The sequence below is a fragment of the Erigeron canadensis genome, chromosome 3 (assembly GCF_010389155.1).
Source record: "Erigeron canadensis isolate Cc75 chromosome 3, C_canadensis_v1, whole genome shotgun sequence".
Lineage (NCBI taxonomy): Eukaryota > Viridiplantae > Streptophyta > Magnoliopsida > Asterales > Asteraceae > Erigeron > Erigeron canadensis.
This window is the reverse complement of record NC_057763.1, coordinates 20,421,253-20,440,275: the sequence shown is the minus strand read 5'-3', so window position 1 is coordinate 20,440,275 and position 19,023 is coordinate 20,421,253. Positions and strand designations below refer to the sequence as shown.

Genomic DNA, 19,023 nt, shown 5'->3' with positions numbered 1-19,023 from the left:
CTTTAGAGAATCTCCATCCTTCCTAAACATGCATACTAATTGCTATGAAAAGATATATTCTAATAATGACTAATCACATGTTCTTTTATTGATATGACATAGCTCAACCATTCATATCATTTTGTACACGATAATTTATTTGTAAGTGCAACATTTTTTAAAAAAAATTATTAAAGAAAAATCATCATCATCATATATATATATACACACACGTGAAATGTTCATTTAAAAACTAAAGTGTTTGTGAAAACTAAAAATTTTACCAAAACATACCGTGATCTGAATTTAATACAATGTGTTTTTTAAAAGACAATGTGTTTCTATTATGTAATTCAATAACACATAACGTTAAGTTTTAAATCATAGTGTATTTCAAAAATGTTCAATATGAATTTAACACAATGTGTTTTTTAAGAAAAAATTAAAAACACATTATGTTAAATTCGGATCATAATATAAAATTTTAGTTTTTAAATGATCATAACCACTATATATATACAAAAAATTTTTGGCCGAACCAAATCCAATTTTGAATATAATACGTATAAAGATGACATATTGATATCCCGTTTAGTAGTAACTCATCTCTTAAATTTGACAAAAAGTACAACTCTATTAGAATATCTATAACCCGGATCCTTCTATCTCGCTTAACAAAAGTGTCGTTGTAAATGAAGTTCTTTTCCTTACTCATGATGTAAACAACTTTATACGATTTGTCATGTGTTTATCAAATTTCAATCATATCCATTATATGTAATGATCTTGTAAATCCGGGTTATAGTATGTATCTAAGTATATGTGAAAAATATGTATCTGCCATATCCAATGTCATGTTGTAAGTTTCCAAGTTATTTATTAATTGGGTAAATATAATAACCGAGATTTAAAGTTCATTACACATAATTCACAAAATTGAAATTCGATATACTCTGATAATTTGTGTAAAGTTATTTATGAGAAGCTACAAGTCTACAACACATTTTTTAGATAGTTGTTAGTTATTAGTTTTCCTCAAGCTAGTAATGTCAATGCTTGTTCAACATTTCACCCTGATCAGCCAATTCTAATTTTAATTGATCTTCTTTTACCTTAAAACTTTCTATAATTTGTCCCATAATATTTTCAATCAAATTTTTTCATCAAGTTAACTTTGAAAATGAACAGATAAAATTTTAAATTAATCATAGAACAACTTGTTCCACGGAAAATACACAGCCACAAAAATGAAAGTGTCATTTGGTTGGAAATCAAATTTTGGCCAACACAAAAAATCGATCGACTTTCTTTCAAGGAAAAAAAAAAAAAACAAAACACTTTATTGAAAGTGTCGTAAAGGAGAAGTTGTGACCGCAAGTCGATACTAGATCACATTTGTAATTGTGGCCACATATTCATCTTTTCTAAATTTCCACAAATACAATAATATGTTGAAATGCATTATTTATTTAAACAAATATTTGAAAATCAATGTTATGTTTAATTTAATATGAGGCATATAACACGTCAGATATGAATGCATAAAGAACTTATTGGATAAAAATTTTTTATAACAGGATTGGAAGAAAAAAAGAAATCTTGAAAATCTGAAATATTGATGGATAAAATCAAGACTTCAACTTTTTTTCTTTCAAGACACCTAAATAAATGATCAGTCATTAGTCAATGTAGCCAGGATTGTTTAGCTCAAATGCAGCTATTTAAAAGATGTAGATAACTGAAACGCTGACGAGATGCATAAAACTAAAACATACCACATGATGTGTATGTATATGAAGATCAAGAGACTAAAAGTTTAGAATTTGTAATTTCATTCAGGACTTCAGAGTATTTGTTGAGTCTTGCGCACATACTTCCTGCATATCAATGTATACGAATGTATTAAGGTTACTTGTGCAAGGATTAGTTACGACCCGCAGAGGGTTGAGATCCATTGTTAGCAGCTGCATCTTCGGTTCTCACTCTCCTGTAAAATAGCACGTAAGCAGCGTTTGACTTCACATCATCTTCATTAATCAGAGATATGTGGCTGTCATCAAAGTTGTACCACCGATTTTCCTCAATCAGCTGTATGAGAGTAACAAATTGATCAGAAGTGAAGTTTATATTCAGCAGTATTGCAAACTAATACTAGGATTCGATAATTATGTCATATCAAGTCTAATGGGTCAAATGTGTTGAACTCAAGAATTTAGGTTGAAGACATCAGGTCAAATAGAAGAAAGGGTAGCAAGTCACCCAAAATGTATTCAGATGCAAACAAATATCCATACACAGCTTTATTAAATATGTCATCATTTTGTACTCGTATTTACCAGTAAGAAATGTTAGATAAATAATGTATATGTAGTCAGCCAACAAGGCCCAGATTGTATTCACCTGCAACTAAAAAGTCAGTTATCCATTTTGATATGCTACCCAACCTGCATATTTAGTTGCCTCTAGCTATTACCAAAAAACTGAACACACAATACTGTATCAATCTTGATCAGCTATGATTGTTTGCTTTATTAAATTTAGTACCACATACATTGACAAAAGATCAGCTCCTCTTTTTTTTTTCAAAAAAAGGAAAAAAAATGACTAAAAGGTCGAATATATAAAAGTGTCACCCCTTTATCATGAATCTTTTCTTAGACAATTTGCAAATCTCCATATTAGAGATAGCAAGATGGGTGGGTTGGTTTACAAGTCAAATCTGGTAATGGGCAATAAAAAAGGGGCATAGGAATTAGAACAAGAGCTAACAATGATTCAAAATTTTCAGGTTTACGAACTGACCTTAATATGTGCAGTATAGTGGCCACTTCCCATGCTGCCATAATGATTGGTTAAGGCATAAAGTTCGTATACTTGACGAATTGAGTTGTTTTTGTTTGCAATGTAATTCGTCAAGTCGAAATCATGAATAGGAAAGTTGACAAATGTTTCGAGCTTATGCTTCATGGATCTGCTATACGAAAATCTTTTCAAATGGATCACAAGCACTTCAGGAAGCCTCCAAAGATCCAACTTTTTACTCGCTTGCCTTCGCTCTTTGCATCGAGGGCAAAACCTTCACCAACAATAGGCTGAGAATAAGAACACCACAACTAATAACAGGACCCAAGCAGGTAAAATTTCTTCCTCATGTGACAAATGGTAAATTTTAAAATCTTAATGCATGCCACAAAGAAAACGTAAACATTTGGATATCAAGCACAAGATATATTAGACCACTGGAAGTGGTGATTTGGCCCTATGTATAGTTTGATCCGGGTTCCGTTTTATTTCGAACAGGTCCATTAAAAGCTAGTCAAAAGGAAAACCTAGGAAACAATTCGAAAATATCCCAATGAGTATTTTGTAACCATATGTGACGAACTAAAATTTTATTAAAAAGAAGCTCTTTAACGGAGCAAGAATAGTGTTTCGATTCTACTCATCAGATCTGACGTGTTTTAACCTGAACATAAATAAAACAAACACATTTACTCAACCAGCCCATTTTTGCACCTCTATGGAAAGCTATATCATGTGAGAAGCTTACCACATGTCTTCAGGTACCAATGGCTCCTCGCGTAAGAAAGCTTCCAAACATGCATACAAGGATAAAGGTTCTGTCCTTTTCTTTGTGTGTCCATATTTGTGAACTTCTGGTAACTTTTCTAGGTAATGTGTCTCGTACCTATTCAAAAGCTTCGGCGACCAATCAATAAAAAGCAAAACTGACATTGATGTTGATGGTAATCTTACAGTTCTCTCTTCTCCGATTGAAAGATCAATACATGCATTGTTCCCATCAACCAACTTTAAAGGAAGTTTTAAGGGCGTCCTCTTGGAATCGCTATTCTCATTAGAAGTTGAATCTGCTTCAATACTAGCATTCTTGAGATCCGCTTCTAATGATGTTGTGTTAGTATCAGCCTTATCAGAATGGCTTGGCTCGCTTTTTAGCATGGGAGAGAGCATTGTGTGAACTATTAATTGTATATCGCCTCTTGTAATAGTTGCATCACAAGAAATGGGAAAAACAAGAGGGGTTCCATATGCTTTCCATCCTGTGGTGCCCCGGGCATTTCCAGTCTCCCTTAAATAGGCAAAAAAAAAAAAAGTGAGAAATGACATAAACGATTAGCAGTAAAAACAAGATAAACCCTTTAGATGATGGAGCATAATGACGTCAAATCGAGGATTCGAGGGTGTAAACTTGAAAAAAATTAAATTTTTTTGACTGCTTTCTTGTATATTCGAAATATCAAAAAAGAGAGTATCGTGGTGTAAGCTAGCAATGCTTCTTTCATAGTGATTATTACTGATAAGAATATTCTACAAAATATTAGCAGGAAAATTATTTATCAACTCCAAAACAAATATATACAAAATTTTAAAGGAGTACATATACAGCGACCATCAAACTTGTCATAAAACCCACTATTTCTTCCTTTACATAAAACGACAAATTGTAATTATGAGTAGTAATTTGTACATGTCTGCATCAAAAATAGTTTTTTCTTTAAAAATAGAACTTGTGTGAGTTTGATGGTAAGTTTGGCTATTGCAAAAACCGACCGATAATCCAACTATTGATCAAGATAACTTACAGCTCTTCCCGGCGGTGTATTAACTGAAGAAATTTTATATTTTTCATAGACTTCGGAATCTTATAAGCGCTAAGGTGGTCATCATCTTTTATAGAAGATAATGACATGAGAGGATCTTCTAAAAAGCGGTGAATCAAGTGATTTCGTATCTGTGGCAGATAAAATGATTAATTAGTAAGTGGTTAATCAGTAAAGTGAATATTTAAGGTGATCACCTCATTTATATACTCTTATTATCAGTAAACAATGATCAATAAAAATGTTCACCTCCACTATAAAAACTTTTTCGTTGTACTTTAACCCACATGTATTGCTAAGTGCTTGAATTAAGTCCCTAAATCGTCCCTGTTTTGGTACAGTCACTGTGCAAGTAGCAGGCAGAGCACTTCCGTCACAACTAAAAACCGTCACCGTCATTGTACGGGTAGTGGTTGATTGAAGTGGCAAGGAAAGATACATAAATGGGTCAAATGTTACAGAAATCTTCTCGCATACGGGACAAACCAAAGTTGATTTATATTGGCCCTGTCAGAGGAAAAATCAGAAGAAACTATTAGGTCTAACTACTAACTACCAAACTAAATTGCACAATTAGCAAACAAGTTGAAAACACATAAATAAATAAATAAGGTCAAGCAAGGCCCAATCATAGATTAAAACAAGAGGTGGCAATTTCAATTGATTTATGGGTCCATTTGGGTTGTATTTTATCTTAAAGAGATGAAAATAGCTGAAAGAAGAGCGAGTCAGATGGGTTTAAAAGTCACTCATAGACCTTCAATCCATTGCATACAACCTTGTAGGTCTATTTATTTAAAGATTTGAGTAACCAAACTATTATTACTATTATTCATCATCCTCAAAAAAGAGCCCAGGTTGCCCATTTTACCATCTTATACATCATGTTAGCTAACACATGAACTACTATTATATGATATAAATATATATATATACATATATATAGGGGCATGTTGCTACCATTTTGAAAGGATTAAGAAGCACCGAAGTAATGTCTAAACCCAATGATTTAAAACAGAGATAAAGGATCCCAGAACAAGGAAACACCACTTCAATTGTCTCAAGGATCTGAATAACGAATCAAAATAGATTTTAAACGAGACAAAAAGGGTGGGTTAAAGACCACTCAAAAAAAATATTAACTTAAAGATTTTTCTTTAAGATTTTTGAGATATTATTGAACTTGAGTTATGAGTACAAATGATTTTTTCTTCTTCAGGAAGTAAGCTAAATAAAAATGAGTGAAATTGAAATTATAGAATTTATTAAGTTATTGTACGGATTCCTTTCCTATTTATTCTAATAAAATTTTATCCATAGATAAAACTTTGAATCATTTTTTCTCGAGCCATACGAGGAGAAAACTTCCTATAAGGTTCTAGGGGGGGGGGGGGGGGGGGTTCTTTTTCATCTACATCTATCCCGATGAGCCGTCTATCGAATCGTTGCAATTGATGTTCGATCTCGAAGAGAAGGAAGAGATCTTCGGAAAGTGGGTTTTTATGATCCGATCAAGAATCAAACTTATTTAAACGTTCCTGCTATTCTCTATTTCCTTGAAAAAGGCGCTCAGCCTACAGGAACTGTTCAGGATATTTTAAAAAAGGCAGAGGTTTTTAAGTAACTTTGCTCTAATCAAACAAAATTAAATTAAGGAAATAAAAAAATGGTAGGCTAGTGATTTCTATATCATTTTAGTTATCTTTTCTATACTATGTTTTTTTATTTCCTTTCTTGGTCTATTCGTATCTATTCTATTTATCATTGCTTTTATAGAATCCTTTTCTATAGAATATTTTTCTAAGGAAACCGTATTTGATTGATCCTCAAAAAATAGAAAATTATGGCATTACCTGTAATCGGGTGATTTTCATTTGAACTCTAATACCAAGTAATAATAATAATAAACAAGGAATAGAAGTTCTTTATTCTCTGACTAACGGTGGATAATCAAATTTTTTAGACGTACTAAATACAACTCCATGAATGAGCAAAATGAAGGTTGCATTAATGACAAAGATCTCTGGGGAAACCGCTAAAAAAAGATTGAACATGTGGGAGGATCCGAACGAATTCTGCTTTCATTTCCTACGTATGGAGCGCTGAGTTACTTACGTTACGGTCTTCAGCAGGTAGGCTGCACGCGGCTAGGAAGGCTAATATATATATGTATATATAAAAGAGGAAAAGAATACAGACCCAGGTCGCCCATCTTACCACCTCAAAAAAAGATCTTTCAGCTTAGGTAACTAATCTTATGATATACTCATATTCCATTTAGATGGAAAATATTACTCACTTGGCAGACATCCACAATTATTGAATCGTTGCGAGCAATGTGATTTGCCCAATACTCATCAGCAACTTCTTCATCGGGTCGACCGTCAGCATCTTTGGACTTGATATAAGGTTTGTGTTTGACACGGTTCAGATCTTCATGAAGTCCATCAAGCAAAAAAGCCAGAAGCTCCTGAGGTCAACATACACCGTATCTTTGTTTAATCAGATATACTAATCTAAATTCATTACAGTTCAAAGGGGCGCAACAAACCTGAGAATCATGCTGATTGTATCCACTAAATTGTGGAGCAAAACGAGCAAGTTTAGCTTTAAATTGCCTCGGCGCAAAAGGAGTCCGTCCTGGTGCCCATAACTTCCTAAGTAACTCACCAAATGCTAGAGCTAGCTCACCCTACATATAATGTTCCAAAAATTATGCAAACCAATCACTGCTCTGCTGAAGCCACTAGACATGACCAGAAAAAAAGTTCCAGCGCGAAAAACACGTCAACTTGGGTTAGGGTAAAAACGGTTTGGGTTGACCTACCAACACTTCCATAATTCCATTATTCATTTACTGGGGGCTTTTCATCATTTGTGTTTACAGTAATATACTAACAGCAGTCATATCATTATAATATTGATATTTATATTTTAAAAAATTCAGGAGGCTTTATGCATGTGAGTGAACTTTCAACAGTTTATAGTCCCCTTAAAACATTAGACACACTTCCTTTTTCTTTTTTCTTATGTTAAAGCTTTAGAACTGCTTCCTGGATAATGAATTTTTTCAATATTTATCTGTTTGACCTCTCGTCAATAAGTTACACAACCCAAATCAGCCTATTTCATATAAATGGATAAAATGCCAACTTTACTTACCACCATCCCTAGAGGGTTATGCCAGTTGATCTCTTGATGGTAATCTTCTCTGAAATATCTAGCAAATTCTGGTGTATGAACGAGACACTGTATAGCACTGTTCATAAAGCAAGTGTTCCCAAAATTCAGCAACCCAGTTAGACCAGTAGAAGATCCCCGTGTACTAACACCAACAGAAACATGTGTCTTATCTTCTGAGTCTCTAATTGCAGGGGACGAACTCTGAAGCTGTGACGACTCTAAATTGTTGTTCCTGGACACTGCCTTGCTCGCAGAGAAACCGCCAGTTGTCGAATTGTTTACCTTAGAAGGCTCAACAAGTGCCACTGACTCACTTTTAGCAAAGCCGTTCTCTTGAACACCACTTGTACAAGCACCACCATTGTCAATGACTTCCACTAAGATCTGTATTCATCAAGCACACACAAAGAAATATAAATTATTAGCAGAGAGTAATATATCTTCATGGACCAGCTACATTCATGATGAAAGCTGTCTGCTAAGATATGACATGATGCTTTAAAGGTGGAAAAGTGGGGGTGTCGGCTGGTTGGCAACAGTAATCAGACCGAATTAAGTAATGTTATAGGTCAAGTTGACCCAATACACTTTTTTATCCTAAATTATTTTAAACTTTTTAAAGAACTATAATATAAACATTTAAAATGATTCAGGATCCCATTTAAAAGTTATTGACTTCATTCTGTAAAATTTTATTCATCTGATATCTTAGAAATTAAACATAACCTGGCTACACCCAGTTATAAGTAAACAAGTTGAGTCACAACCTGTACATGAATATGTTCTTCTGAATTCATGATATTAATGAACAGGTCTAAGTATAACAGGTTAGGCAGTAAGAACCATAAACCAAAACCACACAAGACGTAAATTTCCTCCTTATAAATTCTAACATATTTAATAAAAAAACAAACAAAAAAAAACAACTTAGAATTCATGAACTCTGTTATAACTTCTAAGGTATGACTGTCCCCCCGTACCCCGTCCCCTGAGAGTTGGACTTTCTTGTTGTATTAAGTACTTAATCTGGAAATAGGAGTTCTATCTAGAGAAGATAGCAGAAGGAAGATCGATCAAATGCCAAAACAGAAAAGAAACAAAAAATCTCTCTTTATATATATATGTATCAAAAAATTTAACAGGTACTTAATATGTAACTTTTGAAAATATCCTATGAAATTTTAGCACCCTATGACCAATGGGATTGAGGCATTGTACAGAGATGACATGATTCTAAAGTTCAATGAATAATTGATGTGTGTAAAATGAGAACTCTGTATGACTCAGATGGTCAGTGTCATCTTTAATGTAGAATACAAGAAAAACTAAAAGAAATTCACACACGTATGGTAACTCACATCTTGGTCCATTTGTATGTTAAAATCATCAAGAGATTTATCCAGATCATTCATCAAAGCATGTTTTCGACAGCTGTAGTAGTCCCAAATGCTTACCTGACAGAACATAAAAAGGAATAAAACATGAAAAATTAGAGAGAAATCTGTCAAAAAATGTCTATCCAAAGTCAATAGTATACATAGTTTCTTTACTTGCTCCAGATTAAGGTGAAAGATCTCGCAAGCCTTTTTGTGCAGGGCTCCAATTGTTTCCTGTTCAAAAATGGTTAAATCTTAGAATGTTGAGTAAAACCAGGAACTATCTATAATATTGTGAACTGCAGCCTTACCTTTTTACTTATTCTTATGGGACACTGGTCACCTTTTGGCATCAGATGTAGTCGTAGGCGTAAAGGATATACTTCTACAGATAATTCTGATTGCCCTTCACCACAACTTATCACTTTGCGTGCCAATTTAGGCCCCCCGCCATACCTGCACCTCAATAATCACTAGAATCGTTCCTCGGGTATTTCTTGTAAAACAGCTAATAACAGACCTATGAATAATATGCCTCTATTATTACAGCACACTTAAACATACGTTGGAACAATTAAGAGCAACTGTGTGACTGCTAATTGCTAAATCCTGGTAGACGTAAATTATGCAATAAATGTTGTAACCAGGAACATTGCTAATTTATTGGTAGTAGCAAGAAGCTTGAAACTTAGAGATTAGGAATTTCAGCCTATTGGTCAACTAGGGCTGAACTTCATATCAAATAAGTCAAACAAAAACTTTGGATAAAAAGGAGAGCGAGTAAAATGGATAAGATCAAACAGGTTGAGAATTGTCTGAAGTCTTCGCAATAGATAGAACATCCTCAATCAGTTTATTAAAATATCTATATTATTGAAGTAACAAGTTAATAACATTGTTTTCCTAGCCATAACAAACACATTAACTATATATATACACAAACTTCTTCAGGCCAAGCAATCTAAGCCAGCCCAGTTTGATTGATAAAACCGACACATTCTAACCCAAAACTGTTATTACCCATTACCCACCGGCCCATCTTGCCAACTCCGATGAATTCTTAAATCTCGTTTCTTAGCTGGTAAAGACAAGATGCAATAGCAGCCCCACAAATATGAGCTTGAGAGCTTCATAATGTCATTTATTAGGCAAACAACCCCCTTAATTCATTCCTTAATATAAGTCCAAATATTCTTTATGAATTATGTATGATAAATAGCATCGTCTATATTCATATGAACTAAAGTAGTTGCATCATCATGTCTTTAATAGGATATGAACCATGTTAAGAAGACATGTGTTTAATACAAAATGATTCCCTGGTTCTCTTTCAGCAGGGGATAAAATATATATTATAATGCTTTTATTATATAAAACTTCTTTCAATGATTTAAGTCCCATACTAATACACAGACTCAATTGCCACTTGCCAGCTGCCTTTGATATAAAGACACACTTCCCATTAATGCAAATATATAAAGATATGCTAACAAACAGCAGAAGAAAAAATACAGATACATTGCAAGTTGAAACTAACCATGCACAAAATTGATCCCAAGTTACTTCTGGGACCAATATGTAATCAGTGTGTTCTTGTAGTGTATCATGGAGCTCAATACCCATGGATGAATTGTCAGAATAGATTAAATCAGAATTATCAATGCTTGATGGCCTCTTTGGAGCACTTGAAACGCCCAAATTCTGATGATCTGAAGATGATCCCTCATTTGTACCAAATGTATTGTTATACATCACAAAACTAATCCAACTCTCCCACCATCTGTCAAAAAGGTATAAACGGTGACAAAATGAAGAAGAAGATCTGGAAGAGATACCATTCTAATTTTAAAATAATATGCATAAATAAGAGGCAAAACGCTAGTTTAAAAGCTGTAAAAGGAAATTAAATTCAGTTAGATAATAAAAACAGTTTAGTTTATTAGATCTCCCTTCACTTCTACAAGATTTTTCTATACCTTTTGAAGCATTTTAATTCAATAAAATAAAACTTAGAAGTGTATCACCGATAACTTTTTTTGATATCTTAGATACTTAAAGCACAGAAAACAATGATGTATTAATAATAAGTATGCCAAACTACGACAAGTTGAATCTTGGACACGATATATTATATTTTAAATAAATATTTGGTATGTAATAACGATATATTTTTTGGGATCTATTTATGACCTGAAAACTGTTTGATATTTAATGCCGTCGCTACAAGAACTAGCACCTACGAGCAAAATATTAAAATAAGAAAATACAGAACACCCCCACTAACAAAAGGCACAAGTAACTAAGCACATTATCAAAGTTTGGACCCCAAAGTCAAAACAAGCAAGTGTAAATGTGAATGATCTCAAATAAAAAGATTCAAAATCATATATGTCAGAATGTTTTAAATAAAAATAAAAAACCCCAAACTCATGTAAATGGGAATGTACAAAAACACCAAACTGATGATATTCCATTTCTATAAAAATTTAGAGTGATGCAATTCATTAGCCAGGAAACCGTTTTCCCCGCTACTGCACCAATGAATTAGGTTTCAAATGGCATATAAAGTTTGAAACATAATAATAATATTAAATAAGGATACTAAGCAAATATTTAATGATAAAACTATGTCCTATCAAAGATAATAGATTACTCATTGCATTCCTAGGTATTCCCATTACCATTTCCATTCCAATGTTTTGCCTGCCCCCCTGTCTATAAGATGCACAGTGTCTGAGTTGACTAAGCCAAATTTAACAGTGCTACTTGAGTCCGGTATGTACATAAGGCAAGACGCATTGTATTAGTGGTGTGGTTTGCAAGGAAGACTATATTAAATGTATTATATCTGAACGTAGAATGTTAAATTAAATAAAGCAGTAGACATATACTCGTCTATTTGAGTATAATATGAAACTCTAATTTATAAATATATATACATTTCCTATCAGCATGAACTTAAAAGCTAGAATGCTAGATGCTGATTAACCTGTTGATCACTTAATACGAAGTATTGACACTGCAATGGTGATTCTGGAATCGGGATCTCAAACTCTTTAGATGAAACCAGAAAAATGAAAACAAATTCTAACGAACAGATAGAGACCTACCCATAATTCACTCATAAATAGATTAAAAAAAAACTGTAACAATTCTATAACAAAATAATCACTTTATCCCTTACAAGCGAAGTAAAATTTATCTCAAATCAAATCTCTAATTTTGTGGGTTTCAACTATTTAAATTTAACAACATTATCTTCGAAAAAAGTACAAAAATAGACATCTTTTTCGTTCATTTCCATCTTGTCATTTTTCTTTACCAAGACACAAATTTTCCTTTAAGAGCTTTTTGTTTTATATGATGGTCATTTTAATTAAAGTTAAAGTTAAAAGGAAAATTCTGTTTAATATTGAGTGACAAGATTGATGAATACAACCCTACTTCCATGAAATCTTGCATCTCCCATCCCGTAGTTCCCTTCTTATGATCTCCAACTATGGACAATAATAATGACAGCCCCAATGATGACACAAAGAAGAATGGTACCTATGATGACGCAATCACGCAAAAATAGAAACGGTAACTAGCCAGATACGGAATATAACAGTTACAATCATTAATAACCCGAACTACTTGTATGTTCTTCCTAGTCCTACTTAAACACTATAAAGCCTCAATTCAAATTCCATCTCTGAGAAACTAACCTCTCTTCTCTCCAATTTCCTTGACCTACGCAAAGCGTTCCAAGTTCATATTCTCATATAGCACCAGTTCTTGCTCTTTATGCTTTATCAAATTGTCAAGACATTAAGTTCTCTTACCCAAGAGAGTCAAAGGCGGAGACAAACTTGAAGTCTTTGCTTAACAAAAAATTGTTTTTGGATAAGTTATGATAGCAATATAATGAATTTAATATTTAAGTTTTGAACTATGCAAGTTCTAGAAGGAAAGTACTTTATTGGATATAAATCGAGCATTAATGATTGATATACGTAATGTTTAATCCACACGCTAAATGCTAATGATTGGATGGTGACGGTAAATTCGAAAATATTGTTCTTCCAAGGTCTACTTCAAAAACCATCTACTTTACTCTAACTGATTCGTTTCTCAAACCACTAAGCTCTACTATAAAAGTCCAAACCTTCAATCAGTGTTTCAAAAGATGGAAATTCTTATTGATAGATAACTCAGCCCTAATTGCACAAAATGTACTGCATGGACCTCAAACTGGAACACGTAAGACTGCATTTTCTGGCCATACCCACATAACACACATACCAAATATCCCAAATCGCTTGATCCTTTTTCCATAAGTAGCTTACACATGACATTCTATAAAAAAAAAAAAACCACAAAATTATCGGTTATATTAAATTCGAAAGAAAACAATTTCTTCATCCGTCATCGTTGGAACTAACTTATATAAACACGTATTCTAGCCGTACTAAAACCAAAAAATACAGCATATCGGGTTTCATCAAATTATTAAGCCCTAACATAAGAAATACCAGTTACGCCACACACATCAAAACCAAAGGCTTGACTCTCTGTTTTTAGATTAAACTGCATGAACCGACCAACAAAAAAGTCCTGTTTTCACATAGTCGGATAGTAAAACCCTAATTCTTTCTAAAACCCTCACACACATTTTCTCAAATTTAAGCATCAAATTCTTATTATAAAAAAAGGGATTTTATCTAAAGTTAAACCCTAATTGCATACAATAGGTATGGAGTGTGCCCTAAATTCAAACATATAACATAGTGATGCTAAAACCCTAATTTATCTAATTTTTAAATATTCTACATTTCACTAAAAAGTGACCTAGAAATATATATATATATATATATTTTATAAAAAAGAGACAGAGTAATTACTGACTTTGTAGTGACTAAACAAAAGATATCGCCTTCTTTGGTTTGAGGTTCAGCTGCCATTGAAATGCTTGTTATTATCTGCAACTCTTTTTCCGGTGACAATTCCGGACCGCCGCCGCCGCCTGAAACCATCATTTAATTTAAACGGAGCTCTCTAGAAGAAAGTTGTTGTTGTTAATGTTAAGGAAGATGATGTAACTGTTTTATGTGTTTGTTGTTTCTGACATGACATGTGTTCAGTTTTCTAAAAAACCTCACTCTTTTATAAGTCAAATCTTTCTTTACATATTACAAATCGTGGGTTCTCAAGTTTGTACTCTACTTGTGTAACAGGTTATTACCTAGGTTATTACATAAATAAAAAGTGATACTTTATATATCAATAATTGGTTTTTGAATTTTTGTAAGATAAAGTATAATTTTTAATGCATCAAATTATTCAATATTGACCGCTTTAAGAGTTATCATTAACAAAACTCTTTAAAAAGTCGATATTTTTATAACTTTATTAAGAAAGGTTCACCCGTATTTGAGTCGTCTAATCAAGTTTTCAACTATTTGTTCATCCTACATTATTTATCTTGAACATAATTCGAACTTCAAAACATTTTATGAGAAAACAAGAATCATTGTGTAACTATATTTGAAAGGATTAATTATTGAAATAGTGTGAGTTCATAGGTTTTTAGTGTGGAGTAATTTAGAACAAACATGTCAAATATAGTTCAAGCGAAATACAATATTTGGTTGTAAGTTCTAAAAGAGGTTTGTATAAATAATATAATAAATATAAATAAAGCAAAGAGTCCGGTGCTAAACTAATTCGATAATCTCTATAGGCTCCATGTTCTATTACTAGCATGAGTAAAGGTTCTAAAGATATTATATACACATGTTTAACATATGAATGAGTAGTGACATATTCCTAATAATGCATTAACACTATTCATAAATATCTACGATTAAATCATAAAGGAATATGATTTAAATCTTGAGCAGTGTAAATAAGCAATCAGAAACATTCAAATGATATCATTCAAGCATAAATGTATACATATAACGCGTCTCACACTTCAATCATAAACCCAATAGTTCATAGTAAAATCAACAAGAATTGATTTAAATAAACAAATGGATTAGTTTATCACCCCGTGTATAAATCAATTTGAAAAGGAAACAAAAAACCGTAAACTTACCTTAAAGTGAGAGAATTTGAAATAGCTGAGAGTGTTAGTACCAAGAAAATTAATATCCACGTCTATCAATGCCTAAAATAAATTAGAGCGCCCGTGAGATTCGAGTGTCAATCCAAGTAATTTTATATGTCACTAACTAATTAACTACTTTTAGGATTTCCATTTTAAAAGATGTCATAATATGTTCATATTACAATATTTTAAAGAGTTGATTCCAAAGTTTAAATGTTCATATTTATGCAATTAGCCAAATCTTAAGGTTAATTTGATGCATCATAAGCATCACTTACTCAATCTTAAGGTCTTTGGTGTTATTAGTAATCAATTTTATTGATTTCGAGTGATTTCAACAACTCGGTCATTGGCTTGATGATTTCTAGATAATTGATTGTTTCATACATTAATTGCTATCAATGAAGGATCTACAAAATTAGTTTATAAGGTATCTTTGGACTTTATACTCCAAAAAGCTAAACTTTCATGAGATTCTTACATCTAGGTTAACTAAATTTCACAAGTTTTTATTTAGACTTTATTAATACTTATAATTTCTAATGGGTTAAAAATTCAAATGACTACTAATGATATATGGTGGATACGCTTAGGGGCGAGCTTCGGTCGATTTTGACCCAAAATCCCGATGTGATGCTTCAGTTTATATAAACCAGAAACCGTTGGATTCAGTTTGGATTTTTGGTTTTTCGGTTGGGTTTGGGTCGGTTTCGTTTTTTTTCCTTATTTTTTCTTAAGTTATAAAATAGAATATCTAAATAGATAACTTTTAAGCGTCAATAGTTTTTCACAGGAAATGAATGCTCTTTTAATGTAAAAAATCCATTATGGTTAACTACTATTTGAAGCATTGATTGTGTTTATTGTGATTTCCTTTATATTTGAGAAGTTATCTATAAATATAGGGTGGACTCTTTCAAGTTAATTTTTCAACTTGAGTCAAGTTGATAAAATTTTGACCGTTTAATTGAAATCAAGGGCTAAGATTCAAAGACTATCTTTGAATCTTAACCCTTGATTTTCATTTAAGGGTAGTCATTTTATAGTAACTTGAGTGAACCCCCTTTCCTAAATATATGTCAAAATGAGAGACACTGAAACACAGAAAGTTTGTAATAAGAAGTTTGAATTAATATCGGCCTTATGAGTATGGGTTTAACCAGATATTTTAGCTTAAATTAGGGATGATGACATACATGATACATCAAGTCTATCCAAGTATATAGTGCTTAAGTTGAAAGACAACCACACAAGATACATCGAAACTACTTTACAGGCAAATAAATACGTATGTAGCAAAATATATATAGTCTCGGGTTGGGTTCGGTTTTTGCATATAAAACCGAAACCCGAACCAATCCATTAGGTTTTTAGAAAACTATGGTTTTCAGGTTTTCCGGTTCGATTTATTTGGTTTTTTCGGTTTCCAGTTTTCCGGTTCGGTTTTTGCTCACCCCTAGATACGCCAATGATTGCTACCTATTTTGTGTCCAACCTATGGGTTCAACGGATTCAAAAACATTGCTAAATACCTTTTTAATTAGATATCTTATTCCCTTGGAGAAAAAAAAATCCCTCCAAGTTGTTAAATTGTTTAAATAACAATGAAGGGTAGAGTGCAAAGTCATCCCCGTGGTTTGTCATTTTTTCAATTTACATCTATGTCTTTAACTTTTGGCTAAATTTATCTCTGTAGTTTGACAATCTTCGTTGTCGTTATAAACTTGTCGTTAACCCTAGTGGCGGATCCATAAATTTGAGTAAGAATGGGCACAAAAATTTGTTTACGAATCAACACCAATACAACAAGGTTGGTCTTGAATTTTTTGATATTATGAGCGACACAGAAAATATATGTCCTATTAAATATTTAGACAAACAATACATTAATATAGTTAAACTAAAAAAAATTGCTTACTTACAACTTTGAGAAGATAAACAATTTATTAAAAGTTAAACATACCTTTTCAGCAACTTTATTACTTTTCTCATATAGATTATGATTATAATCTTCATTAATATTACATACTATAATAAATGAATGACTAAACGACACTGATCCATGTGGTTTGCCAAAACAATCACGTTTCGTCCTTTCTTTATCAAAATCTCATTGGCAATCCTTTATAGGTGGATAAGGTTCATGAATCGTCCTTTGATCGGTAAACCGTAACCACTCTCCGTTAACCATCCCACATGATACCCACGTGAGGGGTAATCTTGGCATTTCCCATTCGATGGACCCCCTTTCTCTGCTTTTTTATTTCTTTTTCTTTCTTCAATCTATATTCATATACATATATATGTATATAGAGAGACACATACACACACACACACAGAAAATTATATATATTCCCCTCAAATTAGTACAAACCCTAATTTTTTCTTTTCTTCTTCTCTCTCTCTCTCGCGTCTGAACTACTACCTCAATTCAAGTATGGTTTTTTGTGGGTGCGGTAAGCAAGCAATAATCCTAACCTCATGGACTCCTAAAAATTTAGGAAGACGATTCTATGCTTGTCCCAACCAGATTTGTATTGTTAAAATTTCTTGGGGTTATGGATTACTACTTAAATTGAGTTGGGGTTCTATTTTTTTGGACAGGGTTCGAAATGCAAATTCATAGGATGGTTTGATCCCCAAATGTGTCAACGTGCGATGGATATCATCCCTGGGTTGTTAAGATCCAAGAATAAACTTGAAGAACGACTCAAAGAATGAGATGGGGAAGTGAAAAAGTTGAAGATGATGTTGTTTTTGGCTTCAGTTGTTATTGTCTTTTTTGTATCTTTGTTACTAGTTTGAAATATTTGGTTGTATCAAGTTATAAAATTCAAGTATTTTGGCAGTCTTTTGTACCAACTATGAATGAATATTATTATGGTTATGTAATGACATTGGTATTACTTTTTGCAAGATTCATGTATTTAGACAACAACAAATTAGTCTTTTACATAATGTATCATTAAACATGAAAAAAAGAGGCATATTATAACTACAAGTAGCAGATTACATAATGGAGCAAAATAAATCACCAACAAGTAGCAAATTACATTACTTAGCAAAAGAAATGACAACAAAGTTTGGAAATGTAGCAACATACATGACAAATGTAGCAACAGACATCACAAATAAGTACCATAATACATATTTTAGCAAAAGACATGACACTTAAGTAGCATTACATGACTGGCAGATTCCAAATTACACTAATTTGGCAATTGGGATTTCAGATAACACCTTTTGTCTCCCGGACTGGAAATAAGTCTGGTATTGGTTGTTCTCACACTAATAGTTGGTTGAGTTGGACCTCCCATACTTGTACTTCCTTGGCTTGGACATGCAGCCTGACTTGGAGGTTTCTTGGTTTGACTTGGAACCTTTTTAGCCCTTGCAGCTTGACTTGGAGGTTTGTTGGTTTGACTTGGAGCCTTTCCAGCCCTTGCTTCTTGACTTGGAGCCCTTCTAGCTTGACTTGCAGCCCTTACAGGTTGACTTGGAGCCCTTCCAGCTTGACTTGCATGGACATGTGTTTTTGTTTTTGTTGGACTTTTTCCCCTACCACCTTTATTCTTGGTAATAGATTCTCCACCTGCCTCCCCACTTGTTTTTAATGACTCTTTTTCCAAGATTGTCCCCTTATCTAAAACAGTCTTCTTTGACCTGGCTGGTTGACTAGGCCCAACAGTTGTTGCTTTCTTTTTAGGCCCATTCCCTGGCTCAACTACATGCTTAACAGGCCTAATTCCAGAATCTGTCTTACTTGGCCCAA

The 19,023-nt window shown here is 32.9% G+C and overlaps 1 protein-coding gene across 1 annotated transcript; it reads right to left on the bottom strand.

Moving 5' to 3' along the window:
* Positions 1 to 1,794: 1,794 nt before the first annotated feature.
* Positions 1,795 to 14,279, bottom strand: LOC122593543 (ubiquitin carboxyl-terminal hydrolase 5-like). Its single transcript, XM_043765965.1, has 13 exons — positions 14,048 to 14,279; positions 10,698 to 10,940; positions 9,472 to 9,616; positions 9,335 to 9,394; positions 9,143 to 9,238; positions 7,764 to 8,168; positions 7,153 to 7,293; positions 6,901 to 7,071; positions 4,851 to 5,108; positions 4,584 to 4,732; positions 3,530 to 4,069; positions 2,782 to 3,055; positions 1,795 to 2,067 (listed from the first exon to the last, which is right to left on the bottom strand). Exons 1-13 carry the CDS (start codon positions 14,176 to 14,178, stop codon positions 1,903 to 1,905), a joined length of 2,778 nt encoding a protein of 925 aa, XP_043621900.1. The 5' UTR covers positions 14,179 to 14,279; the 3' UTR covers positions 1,795 to 1,902.
* Positions 14,280 to 19,023: the final 4,744 nt, after the last annotated feature.